Consider the following 25,900-nt stretch of genomic DNA (forward strand, 5'->3'; position numbering starts at 1 on the left):
CTGGAATACAAGAAGGGAAGGTATGAGGAGGTCAGGGAAATATGTTATTGAAAAATAAGATATGAAATTTATGTGTTTTTAATATTTTTTCTTTTTAATTTTTTTCCTTTTTTTCCCTTGGTTTGTATAAAATGGAAAATCTTAATAAATATCTTCTAAAAAAAAACAAATAAGCAAGTCACTCTCCTCGCGGCTTTTTCCTCTTCCCTCTGCAATGTGGGGAGAATAATACTGAGCTAACCCACTGGCCTTTCAAAAAGATCATGAAGAGAACGTGAAACAATTCCAACACTCTCAAGCCCCATGCAAATGCTGTGGCTGGCATCCAAAGAACTATTTTTGGCACATTTTGAGGGCCTGGGCATTATGAATGGATTTTTGTCACATATTTGTTTCCTTTCCACAAACAGCAGCCTCCCCCTCCCAGTCTAAAGTCAGTGTAGAAACTCCCCTAGGTTTCAATAAAAGTTTGCCATGAGGGATGGTTGCCTGAGAAACAGGAGACCCCCATCAGCACACGCCCCCCATTTTGCAGTTCTTTGGATCTAGGCCTTAAGCATTACGACATCAGGGCTTGTGGGTGAGATGCAGACGGACAGTTCAGGGCCAAGGGGAATTTCACATTAAGCCCATCTGATCTTCTCTCTTGCTGTTTGTCAATAAAAAGTTGTGTCCTCAAGAAGACCAAAGCAACCATGGCAGAGTAGATTGCCCCACTTTCCTCCCCTTTTATTTTAATAGAGAAGCAAAGCTGGGGAGAGGCTCCGGTTTTCATCAGAGCATCATCCTGTCCCACCTCCCAGGGCAAAGCAGAAGGCGACTGCACTCAGCTCCTGCTCTGGGGCTTTTCCTATGCCTCTGGTTGGCCAGCGTAACCTATATGAACTGAAGGCAGCCCTGTTTAGGGAAGCTTTTAATGTCTGATGTTTTATTGTATTTTTAATGTTTTGCTGGAAGCTGCCCAGAGTGGCTGGGGAAACCCAGCCAGATGGGTAGGGTATAAATAATAAATTATTATTATTACTTTTGGCCTGACCCAGCAGAACTCTTCTGAGGTTCTTGGGCTCTTATAAAGGGGATATTTAATCCTTCTTCCCTCTGCCATTCCCTGATCTAACTCCCAACTGCTGTTATCCGCACAGGGGTGGGGAGGAATACATGTTCTTGTAACATGCCTGCAATTTTTTTTTCTGTTGCAGGAATGATAGCAGCTTGGGAGGTGGGGAAATGATTTAGATTGGGGAAATGGTGCAGGAGGGAATGGGTTAAAAGTCTCCCTCCCAGCACTGCTGCTTTGATCAGAATCCCCCATGGCTGCTCTAAAGAGAAAGAAACAGAAAGAAATGGAGAGGGAGAGAGATCAGAAGTTCCTATCAGGAACCTCCCATATCTTGCTTGTTTTATTCCTCAGCTAATGCCGGGCCTGTTCCATGTCTTCCTTCCAAATCTGGGAGCAAAGCCTTTGCTGACTGCTGCTGACAATTACATCTGCTACTCCAACAGTAAATTCTGCTCTAATGTGCATTTTGCACAGTTGTGCTGACTGGGACTGGTGAGCGCTGTACTCCCAAACATCTGGAGGGCACCAGGCTGGGGAAGGCCGTGTGATGTGTTGTCATTGCCCAAATCTCCCCTGCACCACACGGCCAGCTTCCTCTTTCTCATCCTGGCAAGTTCTTTGTTTCCACAACACACACAAAGATCAGGCTGAGTCCAGCACAGCCCATCATTACAACGTTCAGACAATTATTCCAAGCCACACAATATAATTTGGGACTCTCTATTGGCTAAATTAGGAAGCTGAAGGACTATGAAAGGGAGGGGAGGGGAAATGCAAGGAGTCTTTGAGGAGAAAGAATTAGACATGGATGCAGCATTCCATCAGTTGACACTTCTATGAAATCTCATCAGAAGGGTATGAGAAGGGAGACAGCCCTTCACCTCCTTCCCCCCTTGTTTTATCCCTTATTCTGCATTCTGCTCCTCCACACCCCACTCTTCTCCTCTCTCTCAGCCAGCACACCAAGATCTGCAACAGACGCCTTGCTATCGGTTGACACCTTATGCCCGAGTATGAGACCTCGGTGTGTGACAAAAACCTGCCTTGCATCTGCAAGATCATTATTTGATGCCTATTACCATCAAGGGGAGGGACGCGGGTGGCACTGTGGTCTAAACCCCTGAGCCTGGGCTTGCTGATCAAAAGGTCAGCAGTTTGAATCCTCACGATGGGGTGAGCTCCCGTTGCTCGGTCCCAGCTCCTGCCCACCTAGCAGTTCGAAAGCACCCCAAAAAGTGCAAGTAGATTAATAGGTACCGCTCCGGCAGGAAGGTAAACGGCATTTCTGTGCACTGCTCTGGTTTTGGTGTTCCATTGCACCAGAGGCAGCTTAGTCATGCTGACCACATGACCCGGAAAAACTGTCTGTGGACAAACACCGGCTCCCTCAGTCTGTAAAGAGAGATGAGCGCCGCAACCCCAGAGTCGTTTGCGACTGGACTTAACTGTCAGGGGGTACCTTTACCCTTTTACCATTAAGGGGTGACTTGGAACATGCAAATGGGCCATTGCATATGGATGTGTAAACCAGCCCAAGGAAAGATCTCATTGGGAACTACCGTATTTATCTGTAACTGGGCAGGTTTAACATTAGTCACAATCCATGGAGGAATATGACTCGTGTTCATGGATACAAGTTTCTGGAGCCAAAATGGCCATATTTTGCATCTTTGCTGAATCTTCATAGATTTATGGCATATCCAGAAACCATCTAAATGCTTCTATTTGGTGTCACAAAGGCAACCCACTCTCTTACACATCCCACATAGGATCCATATATCGGGACTAATTCTGTGGTCTCATTCTGATGGCACTGCAGATGAGCCTTTTCCAACACAACATGCCTCCTTTTCAATTAACTCTCCAAGTGAAAACTAGTTAACTTGGAGAATGGAATGAGCAACACTCTAGAAACGAATCTTTTCCAGAGATAACGAGAATTCCTTACTTTATACCTTGGGAATGTTTTATAGTCGTCAACGGGGAAACCACACTGTTTTCCAATTTAGCTCCAATTGTGAAGGGTAGTGTGCATTCTATTCTGCTATTGCTCTACAAGAACAAATGGTTTTCATTTCACAAAATGATATTGTGCTTCAAAATGCACGTATGCATGCACACAAGGACCTCTTACACGAGGAATATTGGAAAGTGGAGACCTTTTTTAAATTAAAAAGAAGAAGAATGCTAAAGCCAAGAAGAGCCTCACCACTGATAAACAGAAAGCTTTGAATTCCACCAGGTTACAGAGAGATGTTTACAATGTATGGGTGGCTAACAACTCTCTTCCCATGGGAACTATTAAAAAGGATCCTTTTCATTAAGGCAGCAGGTACTATTCTGCCGCCGCCACCACTCCAACTCTACAGTTCTATGATTCTTTCTCCCAAGCTCTTCTGAAACAGATGGAAGGTGAGGATGGTCCAAAGGGTCATCTAATCTTGGGCCTAGCCAGGATCTTTGTGTGGGGGGGAGAACCTCATATTTGTATTGATTTGCATTGATTTTGATTGCTCACCCCCCTTGGCTACGCCCATGCATCTAATCCAGCACTCTGCAGTGCAAGAACCACAGCTAAAGAACCATTGAGCCTAGTGGGACTTCCTTCCAAGTAAACTGGCTTAGGAATGTGTGGTGTGCCAATCATTGCAACCCACTCTGGGTCTGTAGAGTGAAGGACAGTCATAAACTAAAACAGTAATACCACCACAACAAAAAGACTAGTTATTTTCAAGAATCAGTGGGGTATACTGAGCACAGTGATATTCTTGGACGTGGCCAGAGTGGTCCAGGTGGTGACTGGTCAATGTTGTTGGACTCCAGCTCACATCAGCCATGCCCATTGGCCATGCTGGCTAGGGCTGGTGGGAGCTGACATCCACTTATGGAGGGCCACAGGATAGACACCTTGCTTGCATTGCCTACTTTGTAAGGTTTTTGCAAGGATAAAATGGAATCATAATATATGTGGCTCTTGGAGCTCCTTGGATGAAAGGTTAAAAGACACCTCATATTTTTGCAATGCTTTTTTTGGTGTTTGACGTACTTTCCTTGTACTATTTCAATCCTATAGTATAAATCAGTCCTATAGATTGGGGCAGGGGGATGAGGTTGAAAGAGTCACCAAGTGTGCTCTTGGTTGAGGTGAAATTCCAACCAGAGATGTTCTGGTCACTCTTAACGACTCAGTTGAGTCTCATAAGAGTACAACAAGCTGTGATCAGTCTTTGGCTTCTTCATTTTAGGGCAATGACACAAAGCCTGCTAGTGCAAACATTTCCATTTCACAGGTGTGGAACTGAATGTGGGAGGTGCTAGTTTGCCCCAGGCATGTGTGAGACCAGGGAGGGATTTGAAGCCATATCTCCATGGTACAGCAGGACCCAAAAGTGGCTGGGGAAACCCAGCCAGATGGGTGTGGTATAAATAATAAAATTATTATTATTATAAAAGGAATGGAACCCAAAAGAGTGGACTTTAGACAAATACATGGAGGGCAAGGCTCTCAACAGCAACTAGCCATGATAACTAGGTTCCACCTTCACTCTCAGAGATTAATATGCCTCTGAATAACAGCAGCGGGGAATCGCAAGTGGGCAGCGTGTGCTCATGTCCTGCTTGCAGGCTTCACATCTGGACATCTGGTTGTCCACTGTAAGAAGAGGATGCTAGACTAAAAACGGGTTTGCTTTTGCCTGATCTGGTGGGGTTCTTCTGATGTTCTTATGTGCGCTTCCAACATTACCTTTCTGCTGCATGTAAGGCTTTTGAATCTTTGTCAGTGTTGATTTGAAAACACCATATTCATATCCAATCTATATCCATTTCATCCTGAGGCAAGCTGTTTAGCATGATGTTTTTATTTACCTTCTGTGTTTTTGCACCATTTGTAAGTCAGGCTGAGACTGCTTGTAGAAGGCGCATAAGAAATCCAATAAATTCTAATACCTAAAAAGCAGCAGCAGCAGCAGCAGCAGCAGCAGCAGCAGCAAGAACTGCTTTGCTGGGTCAGCCCAGAGCTCCATTCTAGCCCAGCACTGTTTCTAAGAGTGATCAGCCACTTTCTCCTTATATCACACACATGCATATGCCTCACCATCTTCCATCTTGCCATGCAAGAAACACAACCAGAGTTCAAGAACACTTTCCAGGCAGCTAAAAAGTGGGGCTGGTAAAGGCCAACAGAGAGGCATGGAGGGCCACATCTGACCCTCAGGTTTTTTATCCCTAGTCCAAAAACACCCTCTGATCCAGAAGGGCCTCTCCCAAGTCCTGACAGGTGACCTTTTTAAACATGGAAGGAGCAGGGGGAGAGGCAGTCAGTCAACCTGGGAAAATACACTCTGCACTTGCTCAGAGACACTCTCCACTAGGGCTCTGCCCTGCACGCAATAAACAAACCAGCTCCCCAACTTTTGTCAGGACTTGATCCCAAGCTGGCCAGCCTCTCACTTTTCACTCCAGCCTCTTCAGCCACCGCCCCTGTTTTTCCCTAGCACGTTTCTTCGGGCTCTCTTCCCGCTTCGACGTGCGCCTTCCCATCGCATCCCGACGCTCAGAACCCAGGTTCCGGCGTCCAGCCCCCGCGCGCCGGCGTATCTTCCTCACCTGTCCACGGCGATGGCCGTCATGGAGTAGATGCTGGAGAAGACGGCGGCGACGGGGAAGAAGTTCTGGAAACGGCAGTAGAAGAGGCCGTAGTACCAGACGCCGTGGACGGCGTAGGTGAAATTGACCAAGGTGTTGAAGGCAGCCATGGAGGCTTCGGCGAAGGCCAGGTTCACCAGGAAATAGTTGGTGACGGTGCGCATCCGCTTGTGCGCCAGGATGATCCACATCACCACCAGGTTGCCCACCACCGAGACCAGCACGATCAGCGCGTACGCCACCGCCCAGAGCGCGACCTGCCAGCCCGGCTGCACGAACTGGTTTTCGTGGAGGGAGGCGTTCGTCGAGGCGTTGGAGCCGTTCGAGGGGGTCCCCTCCATCGCCCTCAGGGGAACTCGGGGAGCGCCAGCGGGAGCAGCATGGGGGCCGCCTCAGCAGCAGGCGGGGCGGGGGGTGGCGGCTGTGGCCCTCGCGCGGAAACTTGCGCGGGGTTTGCGTAGTGGCTGCCGCGCCCGTCGGGCAGCGGGAGGGGGCCCAGGTGTTCTCCGCAACCGGTCACTCGCCTCGCTCTCTGCGGCGCCAGGCAGCGCGGAGAGCCGCCCCGTCGAGGCTGGCTTGGGCTCTCGCGCCGCCCGACTGGAGCGCCCGGCTGCGTGGCGGCGGCGAAGCGGCTTTTTATAGCCCGGCAGCAGCGGCGGCGGCGGCGCGTCAGGGAAGGTGGGCAGCGGAGGCGGCGCGCAGGCGGCCGGGCGCGCTCCCGCGCGGGGGATGCAGCTGCGGCAGAAGTGGAGGCGTCTGCTCGGCGAGGGCCCCCGGGGGCCCCTGAACCAAGACCGTCCAGCCGGGCCGCCTTAACTCTCGGCGCCCTGCAGTGCCTCTCCGTCCAGCCCCGCGATGGGGAATCTTTTGCCAACGGAGAGCCACGTGTTTTCTAGGTAACCTGCCGGGGGCCGAGGGTGAGCGGGGCCGGGGGCCAGAGGGGGAAGAGGCAGGCAGAGCCATTTGCCCTTCCTAGACTTGGCTGGTTTGACACACACCCAGACCCAGACCCACGCTGCTTTTAGCGTGCAAAATGTGGAGTTGTGGGGCGGGAGTGCAGCTGAAAAGCTGATAACGTGCAGTTTGAAAAATCGGAGAACTGGAGGGAACCCAAAGGGCCCCCGCAATGTAGGAATCACAGTTAAATACCGGTAACATTGGACAGGTTAGGCTTGTGTGTTTATTAAGTGGTTCAGTGGCAGGCAGACGTGTCAGCATCCACAAAAGCGAAATAAGGGTAGAATTAAATCAAGGGTTGCATAAATTATATCAGTATTAAGAATGCTTCAGACAAACTGCCCAAACTTTCTTCTCTGGGGTTGGCACTTTGGGCAGGGCAGGTTGCATCGCAGCCTCCTAAAAACCCTTAAAGTCCTTCTGGTTCTGGTTCCTGAACTAAGTCGGGTCCATTAATGAATACTCACTGCGTGGTGGAGCAGAACTACCACGGACAGACAGAGGCTGGAAGCCAATGGAGCAGAGCGGGCTTCGTGTGCCTTTGAGGTTCTTGTTTGTTTCCCTCCTGTGGGGGGTCTGGTGGGGAATTTGTGTAGTTTAGTTTGAAAACCTGCTTTTAAAAAACCCCGACACACGCTCGCCACTGCCTCATCTTTCCTCCATCCAGGCTAGCCAGCGGCATAACCAGAGTTCAAGAATTCATTCTAGCCAGGCAAAAACCTGTCAAATACAGCAGGCCAGTGGGGGGGGGGGGTCACCTGGGGAGAGTGGGTCTGGCTGGGAAGGGGTGTGGGTCAGAAAGAGTTCCTACCCTATAAAAAGCATTATTCAGAACCGTGGTTTGCCTGACCTCCTAAGGGAGATGATAACACTAAAATTCAAAACAGTCATAATCAATGGCACATTTATTCAAAATCCAGTTAAGACTATTTGGTTTAATTAATTCAAACTTGTTCCAGTGAGATCAGCTTTGCAAAGTCTGATAGTCATTTACACCTCCAGCTCATCAAACATTTTCTTGTAGGGTCTTCTGGTGTCTGTAATACTACAGATTATCTTCAAGCTGTATTCCATGAGGGGTTCAAACTCTGCAGTCAGATCATTTCTGTGCTTTATGACTTGGAAGAGTTGGGGGAAATTCTGCAGTTGCCAGTTCTCTGGCTCCTGCTCACCCCCCTCATCCTCACATTCTGAACTCTATCTGACCAGTTTCCCCAGCGCTGCCACAATGAACTCTTTCACTTCTTCCTGGATGAGGCCAACAGAGCCATCCCTGCCCACATGCCTGGCAGTGTGCGCTAGGTCCTCCACCTCAGTGTCAGTCTTTAGAAATCCCTTGAAATTGTGCACACTTTCCTTCCAAAGGTTCCACCAAACAGGCACCCACCGTTTCAGGCTTGGTTGCATACAATTCTACGATCCACTGCCTGTTTAATGTAAGTGATACAGTGAGCAATATTGAAGGACTCCCAGAATGCTGTGAGATCAAGATCTGGCTCAACATCCATCATCCAGAAGGAAGTGAGTTTTGTGTAAGCAGCTGAAAGCAGTGAATCAAACCTTGATCCAGAGGCTGGTGGTGAGAGATGCAACCTCAGCGTTCCCATGTGCAAAGCAGAGTTCCTCAGGGCGCCTCGGAGCATTGTGCACAAGCAGAAACATTTTAGGCAACAAGTGTTTCTCCTTCAGGTACCGTCTCACCTCAGGAATGACGCATTTGTGAAGCCAGTCCAGAAATCATAGACTCCTAGAGTTGTAGAGTTGAAAGGAGTCCCACGGGTCATGTAGTCCAACGTCCTGCAAGGCAGGAATCTCAGCTCAAACATCCATGCCAGATGGGTATTCAACCTCTGCTTAAAAACCTTCAAGGAAGAAGAGTCCACCACTTTTAAACTTTTTGTTTCAGTGCGAGATTGGCTTCATTATTATCAAATAAGAGAGGCCTATAATTTGGACAAAAAAATTGGCTTTCAGGTGGAAAAATCAAAATTGGAAACAGAACTGTTAGATCCCAAAACTAAGATACTTTCAAGAATGTATAACTTGCTGTTGAAATTGAATACGCAGGATGAAACGGTTAAATCTGCAATGATTAAATGGGCACAGGATATCGGTCATAACATCATGTTTGCTGACTGGGAACAGTTGTGGACCACAGGTATGAAATTTACGGCATGTAATGCCTTAAGAGAGAATATTATGAAAATGATATACAGGTGGTACATGACCCCAGTCAAGCTTGCAAAAATATATCATTTGCCCGATAATAAATGTTGGAAATGTAAAGAAACTGAAGGTACATTCTTTCACCTTTGGTGGACGTGCCCAAGAATTAAGGCTTTCTGGGAAATGATCTATAATGAAATGAAAAAGGTATTTAAATATACCTTCCTGAAGAAACCAGAGGCCTTTCTTCTGGGCATTGTCGGCCAATTGGTGCCAAAGAAGGACAGAACTTTCTTTATGTATGCAACAACAGCAGCAAGAATACTTATAGCAAAGTATTGGAAGACACAAGATCTACCCACCCTGGAAGAGTGGCAGATGAAGATGATGGACTATATGGAATTGGTGGAAATGACTGGCAGAATCCGAGACTTGGGAGAAGAGGTGGCGGAGGAAGACTGGAAGAAATTTAAAGTCTATCTTCAGAAATATTGTAAAATTAATGAATGTTAAAATTATGTTCGGATTGGCAATAAGTGGTATTCAGCAACAAAAGTTAATAAGAATATGCAAAAATGAATTGATAAATGGGTGAAAATATAGAGTTATAATATGTTATGATATAGAGTTAAGATAAATGAAAGAGGGTAAGGATTTGCTGAATTGATTATGTAAATGGGAATGCAAAAAGGGGAGGTGTGAGGAGGTCAAGGAAACAAGCAAATGAGCTTAAAAATATCAAAAAATGGATTTGTTTTTTGTATTTTCCTTTTTTTCTTCTTTATGTATTTTTGTATTTTTCTTTTTCTTTGTTTTTCCTTTATTCTGTAAATCTTTGTTTTTTGTAAAACCCTAATAAATATCTTTAAAAAAAAACCTTTTTGTTTAAGCTCAGAAATGTGTTTGAGCTCTAAAAAGGTCCCTCACCTTTGCTGCAAAGGTTGGAGCAAGCATGTGCAGAGTGCCAGGAGCTTCACTTTCCCCAGATCAGAAATCACACTCGGGAGTGACAGGTGGGGGGCAGGGGGGAGAGAAGGTGACGGGAGGGAAAGGCAAGATGGCAGCCAAGGAGTGCATGAAGCAAGCCCACACTAGCACAGCTGCACTCCAGGAATGCCCAGAGGCACTCTCAACACCCCCTGTTTTTTTAAAAAATGGATTTTGGTTTGTCATGCTTTAAAAAAAGTTCTAGGGGATCCTTTACTTTGGGAACGCCTCAGGGGCAGCTGCCCCCCAAATCAATAAAAATCAATACATATTTGAGGTTCTGCTCCCCCTAACAAAAGCCTGTCCCCCTAACAAAAATCCTGGCTACACCCGTGAATAAGTCCTTTGCATTTTGTGGTAGGCACTTTTAAAGGGGTCCTCCATTCAAAAGAAGGTGTGTATAATTATTATTTTTTTAATGGCAGAAGTAGATTTTTTTTCAACTAAGGGGATAAATATTCTGAGGGGATAAATCTTGCCTAATTCCAAAAACAGCTGCAGTGGTTTCCCTGCAAGGACAGCCTTTACCATTTTGGTGTGGATCAAAAGGAAATCTGCCCTATTGCTTTTTATGTGCAATTTGTATGAAAACAGCAAACATAAGAGACGTGCCCTTAGGTAAGAAACCTGCCAAATTACAGACCATTGATGCAGAAGTTCTTCTGTTAGGGACTTTGAAAGCTCAGCTGCTGGAATCTAAAAGGGGGCTGCTTCCCTCCTTCTCGATTTGTGGGCAATTACTTTATTATGAAAATGTAGAGGTGCCATGAGGAAAGTAAGCTGTGAAATTTCAGAAGCATCGAGGCAGGGGCCTGGGGAGTTAGGATAAATGTAGGAAAGACAGCTTCAGGCTTCTGTTCTGCTCAGCTGGCACCCAAAGTGCAAAGCCAAATTGATAAGTGGGGGTGTGTGGGCATGAGGTACAGAGGCAGAAGGACTCCAGAGTTCTTTTCTCAAGCAAGCATTGCCAGCAGAAGTAGCCAGGAGCACAGAACAGAGGAGAACAGGGTGATGTATTACTTTCCCAAAGCACTGTGATTGGAAAGCCTCTGTATAATAATTCCCTCTAATAGGTAGCTAGACCCAGAAGTCACAAAAGAGGTCTCCCTGCCCTGGTGTTCTCTGCTTTGCTTCCACAGTTGGAGGCAGCAGTACTTCTGAATACCAGTCGCTGGCAATTACAGGAAGGGAGAGGGCTCTTGTGTTCATATCTGGCTTCCAGAATCCTGCTCTTCTTATGTTCTTAGGAGTGATGACATGTTTTGGGGCCTCTGCTCATTCTCTTGAGTGGGACCTTGAACTTCTGCCTCAAGGTCCTTGAAATATACTCAGAGTCGCAAAGTGATTTCATGCTCTTTATTCAGCTCATAGTGGTGAGGAGGAATGGAAATCCCCTCAAAGTATCTGCTTTATATACATTATTTACACAATGGGCCCCACGTGATTGGCTAATTCCGGAATTCTCCTGTAGGCCAATCAGGTTGTGGATTCACTTCTACCTGGAGCTGGATTGGGTGGCTCCTGCCGACCAATCATACTGCTGCATTGTTCTAGGACCAATCAGACTGCTGCATTCTGAATCCTATTGTTCTAGGACCAATCAGACTGCTGCAGTTTGGATCCTATTCAACTCAGTACATAACAGTCCTGTCACCATATGCCTCGTGCCTTTTAGATTGTCCACTTTGAGGGCAGGGACTCCTGCTGCTGGGTTTTGTAAGCTGCCTCTGAAGTCTTTTAGCTAAAAGCAAAGGGGGAAACATCAGAAACAAATAAATGTTTTAAAAATAGCCTCCCACTAAGGAAAGGGACAGAGGCTTGCCATGCTCAAAGATCTTGGGATTTAAGGGCCAAGATGGGCTGTGATTCTTGCACTGCAGGGGGTTGGACTAGATGATCCTTTGGGTCCTTTCCAACTCTATACTTCTATGATTCTAAGAACCTGCTGTCTGGAAGCATAGCAGATGGACAGCAGAGGACTTGAGAGAAAGTTGAGAGAGAGTCTCCAATGAGGACTGGCCTTTTGTCTGAAGGTTTGCCAAAATGGGGGGGGGGGGCTTTTCGAGGAGAGCTCTGGATGAAAAAGCAAATGTGAGGGAGGAGCCCAATTTATGGGTGGCAAATTGGGACTGGCCACTTTAGTTCCAGTTTGGGAAATGCAAGGAAAAAGAGACGGGGAGCTAAGAGAGAGGGAATTCAAATTTGGGCATCATTTTTTAGTTGTTCTTACAGTGAATGGTTGCTTTGCTCAACTAGTGAGCAAGCAATTCTTGATAGTATTTCACTGCCAGCAGCTATGGTAAGGATGTGGTTTAGGAGGCCAGAGCATCTAAGGCCTTCCTCTTGAGCCCTCCAGCTGTTGAAAATAACACAGGTATTCAGTGTTATTATGAATCATGGTGGTTAAGGAAGCAAGCAGAATTACAGTATATGTAAGTTCTAAAGATAGTAATATGCCCTGACTTGCAACACAGCAACTAGTCAAGGGCATGAAGCCCAGAGGCTGAAATTGACACCACTCCCAACTCCTCCCCTTACTCCGCTAAGCGTAAGAGGCACTTGTAAAATGATGGCATCCGAGGTGGACAGAATGTCATGCTCCCATTCCAAAACACAAGGACAGAAGCTCTTCTTGAACAGTAATCTTCATTCTTGTTGCTCATCCTGGTTGCCCTACCTTGCTGTGTTGTACTTTGCCCTATCTTTCTGTGATATTGACATTCATCTGCTGCCTTATTTTACCTCTGGGTCATGTTAGTACCTGATTCTCCACCCTTGATTTTGGTTTGTTTGGACTCTGCTGCAACTGCAAACATGCCCTCATGGATGAGATCTTTGGCCAAGGTTGATATCCTCTGGAACTTGGACCTCAGCCCCCCAAGGCCATCACCTGGAGCACAACACTTGCAACGTAAGTTTACATAAGAGAGGCAGAACAGAATTTAAAATTGTAAACAACAGCTTCAGATGCAAATGGAATCCACTGATGATTCATAATAAGGTTTAACAGTGAAAAAACAGATTCAAAAACATAATCCAGATAGCAGCAAAAATAATGTGTCTCCACAATGAAATCTGTTATGAGGGAGACTAACAGAACCCATTATGGCAAAGATATTGTCGAACACCCCACTGATTGTTGGTATCATGCAGCAATTATTGGATGAGCAATTGAATGAAAAGGAATCAGAGAAAGATCAGAGTAAAGAATACACAAGACCTTGGGGGCAGGGGGATATTGATCAAGATTTGCCTGAATATGAGAGTGGAATGGTAAAGTAGGAGGCAGCAGATGATGAAATGAAGAGGATCTCCACACAGAGCTGGGAGGGTCCACCCCCTTTTTGTGTTGGACAAGGGTTAAGATATACCTCTGGTAGAGGGCTATTTTTCTTTTCTTTTCCTTTCTTTTCTTTTCTTTTCTTTTCTTTGTTCCTTCTTGTCTTCTTTATTTTTATTTATATTAGTTTGGTTTTTATTGTATAGTGGTACCTCGGGTTACATACGCTTCAGGTTACAAACTCTGCTAACCCAGAAAAAGTGCTTCAGGTTAAAAACTTTGCTTCAGGTTGAGAACAGAAATCGTGCTCTGGTGATGCGGCGACAGTAGGAGGCCCCATTAGCTAAAGTGGCGCTTCAGGTTAAGAACAGTTTCAGGTTAAGTACAGACCTCTGGAATGAATTAAGTACTTAACCCGAGGTACCACTGTATTGTATGCTGAAAAGTTTCTCACATATATGTGTGTGTGTGTGTGAATGAAATCTGGTCTGCCTCTCTCTCTCTGCACTGCCACAACTGCCCTCTTGCTGCCTGTTGCTGTGCTATCCAGATGCCTGCACACCCCCATTCTGCAAACATTGGAGAATATTCCCCCCAGAAGCACTCTGGGCAGGAAAAACGGCTACTGCTGAGCTGCCAAAGTTGGTAGCATTTTTAAAAGTGTTAAAAGACAGAGAAAAAGAATAGGATTAAAAAAATGGCAGGAAAAGGGGGCGGGAGAGGAAACATGTTTTGCAATTGTGACTCCCTCTGTTAAAGCTGTGCTCTTCAGCCTGGACCTGAGGGTGGGGGGAGGGGGAGAAACAGGTCCAGCTCCTCTGACAGTGCCTGGGGTTCTCCATCAGGTATCAACCAGGATCCTCAGCATTAGATTGAGGGGGCCTGCCTGCTCCTCAAGGCCCTCGACCTCTGGGGTGACTGCCTTGTTCTCTGAGGACTCCATGTCTGGCTTCAGGTCAGGGCTAGACAGGACAGTGGGCCATTTTGAGCTTGGTTTTCCATGGAGAAGCAGAATACAGGTAAATGATGATCATGGTAATGGTGAAATGCAGCAAAGGCAAATAAAGGTGGTAAAGTGTAGTGGTTAGAGTGCTAGGACCAGGGTGAGACTAGGGTTCAAACCCCCACTCAGCCTTGAAGAAACTCTCTGAGTGTGACCTTGAACCAGCCAGTGCCTCTCAGGCTAACCTACCTCACAGGGTTGTTGTGGAAATTAAATGGGGAGGGGAGAGAACCATGTGGGCCACCTTGAGCTCTTTGGAAAAAATGTGGGATATCGATGCAATAAATAAAATAAAATAATGTTCTAGCCCATTAAGCTGCAGCCCATCTCTATGATCCCATTTCCACACACATTCTCTCCATGTGGTGAGCATAATCACAGCAAACAAGCTTGTTGGTGCAGAGCTAAATCCTGACACGTCACTAGAGCCTGGATATGGCCTCCCAAAGTTGAACAGCTTTTGCTGTGGATCGCTCAGTTTTTCAGATGCAAAGAGTGCTGAGGTCAGCAAGCCTGCCAGTTAATTTCAAGTATATACTTATTGTGCTCTGTGCAAACAGACTCAAGCTGAGATAATACATGAGGGTGCTAGATCTTTGGGAAACAATTTGTACCAGAAAGTCAAGTTAACATCTGATTTTCCAACCTGCAATTACACATGACCCTGTTACAGGAGAGATGTATTTGCAGGCATACAGGAAAGTCACCTGTTCCAAGTTTGAGACTTATCATTATAGCATGCAGATGGAGCTGTAAAGTTTGGCTTATGCAGCATAATGGAGCCTTCCCCAATCTTGTACCCTCCAGATGTTACAGACTACAATTCCCATCAGGCCCAGCTAGCACAACTGCTGGCTTATCATGACAGATTAAGGCTACATACACACAATCCCTTTAAAACATATTCAAAACAGAATTCTGGGCACTTTCTGTAGACTGCATGTCGTCAAAAATGGGAACATATGAAGAGCCTGCTGGAACAGGCCAATGGGGCCCCTCAAGTCCAGCTTCCAGTTCTCACAGAGGGAGTAGGTATTACACCCTCACAGGCTTTAAATAATAACAATAACAGTAATAATAATAATAATAAAAAGGAAGATCTACTCCTCTCTTCTCTCCATATTTAATTATGGCAGGACACCCAAATCTCCTACCTCAGTTTTGATAGTCTGATTCAGATTGCAGCTCACTGTCCACACCTCCTCCGGAGGCGCCTTTAATTTGGAATCAATATTCTGAATTGTGAAGGAGCTCTGTCTCTTGCATTGGCAGATACGGAGACTGCCTCAACAGTGGAGGGCTCAAGATCCAGCATCTTCACACACACCCTGTCTGTTTCTTCAGTGGCAGGAGCAGGCACAAAGACGTACGTGGGTACCCTGGTCTCCTGAATACCTTTGGGAGTTTTCGTGGGTGTTATAGGCTCAGGTAACCCCCCCTCCATTTGAGTCTCTCCTGCAAATGGGAGAGGCATCAATCACCCCAATGAAGACCAGAATTGGAATCCTTCTTTAATCTTCTTTCAAAGCCTTCTAAGTTGGTGGCCATCACTGCCTCCAGTGACGGAGCAAGTTCCATAGTTTAACTGTGTGCTTCATGAAGAAGTCCTTCCTTGCCTCTGTTCTGAATCTTCCCACAATCACGCTACCATCCAAAGAGGGTGACCCCTATAAAACAACTTAGACTAGAGTAGAGGCAGCTGGCACCCACTAGGCTGGGCATGGTCCATGGAGGTCACGAGGGGAGGGGCATAGACCGGTTTGGGTTTTCTCTCTGTCTTCTTTCTTTCCAAAGATACTGTGGACGCTTGTTGTTGTTGTTGTTTAGTTGTTTAGTCATGTCCGACTCTTCGTGACCCCATGGACCAGAGCACGCCAGGCACTTCTGTCTTCCACTGCCTCCCGCAGTTTGGTCAAACTCATGCTGGTAGCTTCGAGAACACTGTCCAACCAACTCGTCCTCTGTCGTCCCCTTCTCCTTGTGCCCTCCATCTTTCCCAACATCTGGGTCTTTTCCAGGGAGTCTTCTCTTCTCATGAGGTGGCCAAAGTATTGGACCCTCAGCTTCAGGATCTGTCCTTCCAGTGAGCACTTCAGAATGGATAGATTTGATCTTCTTGCAGTCCATGGGACTCTCAAGAGTCTCCTCCAGCACCATAATTCAAAAGCATCAATTCTTTGGCGATCAGCCTTCTTTATGGTCCAGCTCTCACTTCCATACATCACTACTGGGAAAACCATAGCTTTTACTATATGGACCTTTGTTGGCAACTGTGGACGCTTAAGCACTGCCATTTTCCAAATAGTTGAACTGAAAAATGTCTTGCTTTGAATCTGAAGGAATCTCTACTTTCACAATTTTCTTCTCTGTTGGCAGAAAAGTTGTGTCCTTTCCCACCTGTTCTGGTCCTCTCTGCATCCTCCTCCTTTGCAAAGGAACAGTGGATAGTTAAACATTGCAGTTTATTGATACTTTGCACCTCAGGGTGTATTTTGATTCAGGGTCTCCGATACCACAATTACTAGTGTGCCACATTACTCAGAGGCAAGTCCCACTGAATCTATGGAAACGGCTCCCTAATATGCATGAACAGGATTACAGCCAAAATTGGTTAGACTTGAAGGTACCATACCTTAAACAAAAAGGTAAAGGTACCCCTGCCCGTACGGGCCAGTCTTGACAGACTCTAGGGTTGTGCGCTCATCTCACTCTAGAGGCCGGGAGCCAGCGCTGTCCGCAGACACTTCCGGGTCATGTGGCCAGCGTGACGAAGCTGCTCCGGTGAACCGGCACCAGAGCAGCACACGGAAACGCTGTTTACCTTCCCGCTATAAAGCGGTACCTATTTATCTACTTGCACTTGAGTGTGCTTTCAAACTGCTAGGTGGGCAGGAGCTGGGACCGAACAACGGGAGCTAACCCCGCCGCGGGGATTCCAACCGCCGACCATGCGATCGGCAAGTCCTAGGCGCTGAGGTTTTACCCACAGCGCCACCCGCGTCCCTACCTTAAACAAAGGACTCCATAAATTTGCAGACCTATGGGAAAATGTTATTTCCTGTCCCTCCAGCATATTCATTTCTGCGTCTTTCTTCCTTAGAATGTGGAATAAAATGTAGAGATATTAAGTGGGCTAGGAACTGGGCTAAAATCTCCATATCTATAATAATTTTATAAATTAATTTTATTTTATAAATTAATTTTATAAATAAATTCGATTTATTTTATAAACAAATTGAATTCAACACAAGAAAAGTGTGATCTGACATGAGGGTATGATACCCATCTTCTGTCACACCGAAGATGGAGGAAGCTTGTTTTCTGCAGCTCCAGGGTGTAGGACCCAAACCAATGTATTCAAAGGAGATTCTGACTAAATGGACCCCTTCAGAAGGTGGTTGACTCTCCTTTATTGGTGGGTTTTAAAATAGAGGTTGAATGGCAATCTGTCTGGGATTCTTTTGCTGTGATTCCTGCTTTGCAGGGGGTTGGACTAGGTGACCCCCAAGGTCCCTTCCAACTTTACAGTTCTATAATCCTATGACATGATTCGCAAATAGCTGCAATCTTGGCTGTCTTGAAATTACTCTTAAGGGACCCCTGACAATTAAGTCCAGTCGCGAATGATGCTGGGGTTGTGGCACTCATCTCGCTTTACTGACCAAGGGAGCCAGCGTTTGTCCGCAGACAGTTTTTCTGGGTCATGTGGCCAGCATGACTAAGCCACTTCTGACGAACCAGAGCAGTGCACGGAAACGCCATTTACCTTCCTGCTGGAGCGGTTCCTATTTATCTACTTGCACTTTGACGTGCTTTTGAACTGCTAGGTGGGCAAGAGCAGGGACCGAGCAACGGGAGCTCACCCCGTTGCGGGGATTTGAACCGCCATGCCCATGCAGCACAGTGTTTAACCCACAGCGCCACCTGCGTCTCTGAAATTACTCTTACCCCCTCCCAATTCCAAACATTATCTGAGCCTCTCAATCAATGGAGAGCAAGTGCTTCAAAATTTTGATACAGTCAGGAGAACTCTCTTTGGATGATGGCCCAGCATCTACTAATGTATGTATAGGGCAGGGCATTGCATTGGAGAGCAGGCTCCTCTGGGCTGTTGAAGGGAGAGTTAGCTTCTGATCCAGATAAGCTAAGCAGGATTTTACTGAACACATATAAAAAGAAAAGTTACATTTGTCTCTTGCACAAGTCTCTCAATAAATTTAGGATAAGCAACATATAATTGGTTGACTTTTCTCTTGATGTAACATAGAGCCTTTTGTTCTTGGTATGCCTTGTGCATCTGATGGTTTCAGTGACAGGTTTGTGTTTCTGTATATCTTGCAAGTCATGTGCTCCTCTTCTCCTGTTTTTTCATTTCTTATGACAGTACTCTCCACCTTCCTGCCTGAATCTTATCACAAATATCTGGATAACCAGCTTTATCATTTCTTCATGTGAATGTAACATCCCATGCCGGCCAAACTTGGTTCGGTTCAGTTTATTTTTTATATGTTTGTCTCAAGAAGTTCAGTTTTCTTATTTGAGTTACAGGGATAAAATTCAATAAAAATACTGTTTTTAAAAAATGGGGGAAATTGCTGTGATTATTGTAAAGTATTAATAATTAACTACAACAAAAGAATACAGTGCCTGCTTGTAAACTATTCAAATCTTGAATGTATCCAAGCATGAGTATCTGAACAGAATGGTTGTCTCTGGGGACCAGAACATCTGTACCTGCCTCTCACCAGCTCTGCTTGTTCCATTTTGATCTTCTGCTGTAAACAAAACACATGTGGCAACAATCAGTCAGAGAACAATATTTCCCAGTATTGCAGTGAGAAAACTAACACAGATTAATTGTGAGTACACAGCTTAGCTTTTCACATACGGTAATAAAGAGGGTTTAGTTTTTGTCTGTATTTACTGTATTTTAAATAAGCCAAGCACTGAGTTAATAGGTGATTTGTAAATGCAATAAATAATGATCCTGTTCACTTTTATTTTTGTCTGGAAATTCCCAGAATTTCCAGAGAGAGAATTGTGTTGGTCTGTGCAGCAAAGGCAATAAGGAGACGTTTGGCACCATAAAGACAGTGGCGTAGCGTGGGTTGTCAGCACCCGGGGCAAGGCAAGTAATTTGCGCCCCCTAACCCGTGGATTTGCGCCCCCTAACCCGTGGATTTGCGCCCCCTAACCCTAACCCCCAGAAGCTGCGCCCAGTGCAGCCGGCCCCCCCTGCACCCCCCACGCTACGCCACTCCATAAAGACAACATGTTTATTATGGCATAATCTTCAGGGACCTAGAATATAATGAACTAAGAACAATGTGTAAAAAAATTCAGAATGCATTGTTTGTATGGGAAAATGTGTGTGCAAATTTTGCATGTTGTTAAGCAGAGGAAGCAATTCACTTAGGGCTGCCATATATACGGATTTTCCTGGACATTACCAGGATATCAAAGGCGGAATTGATGTCTGGGAGGAATTTCTGAAGTGTGGCGCTTTGTCCTGGATCTTAGGCAAGTCAATAGAAAAATCACTTTTTTTGCGACTATGGCAACCCTAAATTCACTTTAATAGGAGATCCACACATATGCTGTCAGGAGCTGGGCAGCAGACCTTACTGATATTTAGGACTTGTTAAGAAGCTTAGGATTGTCAACACTCCAGCAGCTCTCCAGCATTTCAGACCAGGGCTTTCCCCCAGCTCTATCTAGAGAGCCCAGAGATTAAACCTGGGACCTTCTGCACTAATGTTGTAACACTAAGCTCCAGCCCTTCCCCTTGTTATTGTCTCTGATTGTGAACATGCCATCTGGGTGCTCCTTAGGCTCAGTGGTGCTGCATCAAATGGAGAGGAGAACCCAAAGAGCTTGTGCAACTGTGGCTGAAAGGAATATGTCCTCTGATGAAGGTATGTTAGTGTAAAATACATGTGCCTGCTTCTCTGGAAGTAAGTCCCACTGAAATCCATTTTTGTGCTTAATGCTCAAGCAATAGGAGTGGTCAAGTCAATGGAAGTGATGGACTTTGTTGGAAAGTGCTTGCCTTGGATGCATGAAAACGAAGGTGGCTTGGAGTATTCCAGGCTGGCATTCCTACCCTACGCATGTCAGACAAGCTTCTTGCTGTTTCAGGATCTGACCACATTTCTGCCAGCAGGCAGCAGCATGGCAGAGAAAGGAAGGCGGAGGAGTTAAGCTGATCAAAGGAAAACACATGCTCAATAGAAAGCAGACCCTCTTCCTTGGAAGGCTTTATCTCATTTAGAGCTAGAAGCAAAAACTGGGTGGGGTGGGCCATTCCTACTGCAAGTGGCCCTGGCCCAAAGTCCCACGAAAAGTCCAGTTCCAGAAGCTTCATCACTTTGGAGTAGCTTCATAAGGAGAGCCTGTTGGTTCATGCCAATCGCCCATCTAGTCCAGCATCCTTTTCCCACAGTGGCTAACCAGATGCCCTAATGGGAAGTCCACATGCAGGACCCAAGGACGCTGTTCCCTCCCATGGTTTCAAGCAACTGGTCTTCAGAAACATTGCTGCCTCCAACTGTGGAGGCAGAGCAGAACCATCCTGGCTCGTAACCATCAATAGCATACCCTCCAACATTCCTCATATGAAAATAGGAACATTTTCATTTGAGGAATGTTGGAGGGTATGCTGGTCCTTTGGCATCTGTGTTTCTGCCCCGCTGAGTTCTCACCCCCCCAACTGATCCTCATTACCCCCTCACTTTTTTGGTCCCCCCCAGCTCCCATGCACAGCATTTCCTACCAGAGCAAGGGCAAGTACCATCACCAGTACACCAATGGGACACAGCATACACTGCCTCCACCATCCTGAGAAAACCCGTTAATCCCAGTTTTATTTTATGTTATTCTTTGGTAGATTTACAAAAAGAATAAGACACACCGATAAATAGATTTTAGAAAGGGGCAAGATTAGACACGGAGGCACAAAGCATTTTTTTAAAATCCAGATGCTTGGACTCTGCTTCACTCCCCCTTTCTTTCTGCCCAGGGTGGCCCTCCCCTCTTGCCTGCTCCTCAGAGCAGCAGCTTCTCTTCCTCCTTGCCCACTCTCCAGCAGCTGCTACGAGCTGCCCAAGGGAGGAGGCTGGCAGCTCAAATGCAGCTCAACTCTCTTTCTCTTCTATGGAATTCTAGTTGTAATACAATACAATATAAATATGATAAAATAAACAATTTAAAATAATATATAAAATATAAATGCAATAAAATAAGCAATAAAAGCAATATAAATATAATATAAATGCAATAAAATAAGCAATAAAGTACAACTAAAAATAAATATGACTATTTAATGCAGGCACACTGTGGACCACCTAAAGGAATCTCATCAACCACAACGTGGGAACGATGGTTTGGGAGCCCCTAGGATTGAGTGTGTTCAGGGTGGGTACAATTCAGGCCTTTCCATAACTGCTTTTAAGATAAGAACGAAAGCAACTGGAGAACCTGATCCCACTCCCTTCATGTCTTGAACTCAACCAGAAGCCCATCACAAAGCCATTGATGCCTGCTCTTTTTTTCAATTTGCCCCCCCCCCAGCACTTCTGTTTGTGAGGCCTTGAATGACGTCCCTAAGCCCACACACCCGGCTAGCACTCCCTCTTTGTCGTCCTCTTGGATGCCTGGCAGTGATGCCAATCTCTCTTCCTTTGTTCTCACATATGGAGAAAGGCGTCACCCAACGTTCCAATAGATAGCATTTTCAAGGACAACACATCAAAAACAAAGCCGAGGACAAACATCAAGTTTTCCAGACCGAATACAGTATGTTTTCAACAATCTGTGTGCACACATGTTCCCTCCTCTATGGCATGGCATGATATTTTCTAAGAAAATTACTGGAAGCTGCGCTTTGTGCTCAGAGGTAGGTTTCCTGCTGTGTTCCTCAAGGCAGGCAGGTTACCAAATCTGTGAGCCATTAATCTAGAAGAGGAAATAAATCTCTGGGAGAAAAAAAATACAATGGCAAAACACAAACAACCCCCTCCCCAAATACTTGGAGTCTGTTCTAGACCATGTTTGGAGTGCTTAAATCTAAACAGAGCTGAATTTGCCAGTCAACAGACTGTAGGCATGTATGGACGGCCTCACATTTTCCAAGACTCAAAAACTTTATAGGACAGAAATATTGTTCCTCTGCAACAAACCACCTTCCCAAAACTTCTGCCAAGATACTAGTGTATGGCTTGAGCCAAGGCTACCTGGACATACCCGCCAACATTTCTCTGATGGAAATGTTGTTGTTGTTTAGTCGTGTCCGACTCTTCGTGACCCCATGGACCAGAGCACGCCAGGCACTCCTGTCTTCCACTGCCTCCCGCAGTTTGGTCAGACTCATGTTCATATCTTCGAGGACACTGTCCCACCATCTTGTCCTCTGTCGTCCCCTTCTCCTTGTGCCCTCCAACTTTCCCAACATCAGGGTCTTTTCCAGGGAGTCTTCTCTTCTCATGAGGTGGCCAAAGTACTGGAGCCTCAGCTTCACGATCTGTCCTTCCAGTGATGGAAATAGGGATGTACTATTTAACAACAACAACAACAACAACAACAACAACAACAACAACAACAATAATATTTATACCCCACACATCTGACTGGGTTGCCCCAGCCACTCTGGGTGGCTTCCAAAATATATAAAACATAATAAAACATTAAACATTAAAAATTCCCTACACAGGGCTGCCTTCAGATGTCTTCTAAAGGTTGTATAGTTTACTTATCTCCTTGGTTTGGGGGTGGCAAACTCCATACCCTCCAACATTTCTTCCATGAAAATAGAGGTGTCCTAAGGAAAAGTGGGACTTTCTGGGATCTAATCAGAAACCGGGATGGCTTCTGTAAATCCAGGGCTGTCCCTGGAAGATAAGGACACTCAGAGGATGGCCTGAAGGATTGTATCTCCCTATATGAAGCTGCCCAGGTGTGAAGATTTTCTGCTGAGCACCTACTCTTGGTCCCATCAACATCAGAAGCATGGTTTGTGGTGACAAAAGAGGGAACCCTTTTTGTGGCTGCTCCCATATTGCAGAATTCCTTCTCAAGAGAGATTAGACTGATTCCCTCTTTATTTTCCTTCTGCCAGCTGACTATGACCGTCCTATGCAGACAAGTATTTGGAAACCAAGGTGCAGAGGATGCAGATCACTCGGCTGCTGTCAGGGCAAACTGTGTTTTAATTGCAGGCTCTATATGTGTCCTGATGTATTTTAACTATCGTTTTTAATTAGCTTGCTTTTATTACTTTGTTTTATAGAATTATAATTTGAAATGTCGGAAGTGGCCTTGAATCCCAACTTGGGAGAAAGGAGGGCTATAAATACATTTAATAATAAATGTATAAATTTATGTATATATCTATATATTTATTGTTTATAGCTATGTATATACTGCTGTGTCATAAAATATCAAAGTGGTTTACAGCAATAAAACATAAACCAGTAAAATAAAAATCATGTAAAAATCACAGACAACTATTAGCTATTGTAGAAAGATGCATTCTTAATTGCCTGTAGAGGCCTGGTGGAATAGAAAAGTTTCAGAAGGTGTTTAAAAGTTGGCACAGAAGGTGCCTGCTGAATCTCCAGTGGCAGGGTGGTCCACAGGACTTGGCCAATGACACTAAAGGCTCTATTTCTTGCTGCTGCCATGTGAGCCTCACCCACTCAGGGGAAGACTGTCAGTGATCTCAGTGATCAAGCTGTGGTCAGATGGTCCCTGAAGTCCTCCGGACCTAAACACTGCAGGGATTTGTAAACTAATACATGGACCTTGAACTGGCTCAGTAGCAGATGGACAACCAGTGCAGAAGGTTTAACAAAGGTGTCCCATGTTTTTAGCCCGACGCCCCCACCAGCAGTCTGGCCACTGCATTCTGCACCAGCTGGAGCTTCCAAACCAGACCCAAGGACAGCTCCGGTAGAGTGCATTACAATACCAACACATGGACTCCGTTGGTCAGGGAATCCCCATCCAGGAACAGCCATAGCTGGAGAGCCAGATGAAGCTGTTAAAAGGCACTCTGAGCCACAGAGGGCACTGTGTGCCATCACTGTACTGGTGGCAATGCCTTGTTCCAATACCCATCCCACTAAGTCAGTCCAGGAGACTCCCTCGGAAAGTGGTGGACTTTAAACAGAGGTTGGGTGGCCACCTGTCAGGGATTCACCAGTTGTGATTCCTACATTACAGAAAGTTGGACTAGATGACCCTTGGGATCCCTTCCAATTCTGCAATTATATGGTTCTATCCCCTGGCATGGCCTTAAAGGTAAAGGTAAAGGGACCCCTGACCATTAGGTCCAGTCGTGGCCAACTCTGAGGTTGCGGCGCTCATCTCGCTTTATTGGCCAAGAGAGCCAGTGTACAGCTTCCGGGTCATGTGGCCAGCATGACTAAGCCACTTCTGGCAAACCAGAGCAGTGTACGGAAACGCCATATACCTTCCCGCTGGAGCGGTACCTATTTCTCTACTTGCACTTTGATGTGCTTTCGAACTGCTAGGTTGGCAGGAGCAGGGACCGAGCAACAGGAGCTCACCCTGTTGCGGGGATTTGAACCACCAACCTTCTGATCGGCAAGTCCTAGGCTCTGTGGTTTAACCCACAGCGCCACCCATGGTGCCAATTTGCAAAGCACCTAGGAGGCCTCCCAAACCTAAGTCTAGGGACATGTTGAACCCATTGGAGAAATCACATTGGTTGTATCTGAATATTTTTCACTTTCCTCAAGTGTTGGGCCTAAGGAAGAATCACTTTGAGGTTTGCTGCTGGCAAAATATTGGAAAGCAGCCAGCATCCATTTGAGGACTGACCTTTGATCTGCCTGCCCATTGCCTTCCCAAACAGGAAGCCCACTTTCTGGGCCAACGGAGGATGTCTTGCAGCCCTAGGAGGCCATCCATACTCTGCCTGTTTCCAGCTAAGAGTATTCCCCAGGAAGATAAAGCAAAGATATTCCATTTATATGCCAAGGGTAACATCAAACCTTTGTTGATTCAAGACAGGAAGCAAAGGTAATTAGTTAACAGAGTTCCCATTGACGCCTATCCCCAGAAGAGACAGGGGGCTATCCAAAACAGGACATACTTTTTGAAGATGGAAGGAGATGCTACAGGACAATGGTCTTCCTAACAACTTGCAAAAATGCACCAGGAGCCGACTACTAAATTTCTCTCTCACTACAATTGACATTGAAAGACATGTTGGGGGGTTCAGTGTTTGAAGAATGAGAACAATTTCTGTACAGTAGTGCAGTCTGGGAATCCATGGAAAGTGTCTGTGCATGTTTGTTAGTTTTCTGTCACTTAATACAATAAAAAACTTTGAATGGCTTACAGCAAAAGTACAATAATGGCAATGAAATGCAAACAACAGTCAATAAAATTACTTCTCATCAAAAGAGCTCAAAGTTCAGCCTTGCCTGTCCCAGGAGAGGCAGTCTATGAGACATGCTGGTCCCAAGTTGTCTTGAATGTCCTGAACTTGGCTCAGTTTTATGAGTTAAGCCATGCTCTGGGTTTGTTATCCACTTCTCACTTACTCCACGTGTCTAGTTAAGACCTGAAGGCACACATTTGCTGCCAAATTGCATCTAAAGTGAAATTTCATTCTGGAGCCAATCTACTGGATTCAAGATCCTTCTTATATTAACTGCTGATGCTTTGAACTTTTCAAGGCATTAGTTTGAGTCCATCAGTGATAGGCCTTTACAAAGTCTCTGCAGCAGTTTAATTTTTATATCTGGCTCAAACACTGATGGTTAGTAACGGTGGC

The 25,900-nt window shown here is 45.7% G+C and overlaps 1 protein-coding gene across 1 annotated transcript in view; it reads right to left on the reverse strand.

The window, feature by feature from the left end:
- The window catches only part of TACR1 (tachykinin receptor 1), a 58,533-nt gene extending 52,120 nt beyond the window's left edge, over nt 1–6,413 (reverse strand). Inside the window, exon 1 of the mRNA XM_083629552.1 lies at nt 5,669–6,413. Coding sequence (XP_083485678.1) covers nt 5,669–6,048 — 380 coding nt within the window. The 5' untranslated portion in view covers nt 6,049–6,413. The remainder of the gene's footprint in view (nt 1–5,668) is intronic.
- Nucleotides 6,414–25,900: the final 19,487 nt, after the last annotated feature.

The sequence above is a fragment of the Podarcis filfolensis genome (assembly GCF_964270895.1).
Source record: "Podarcis filfolensis genome assembly, chromosome: 8".
Classification (NCBI taxonomy): domain Eukaryota; kingdom Metazoa; phylum Chordata; class Lepidosauria; order Squamata; family Lacertidae; genus Podarcis; species Podarcis filfolensis.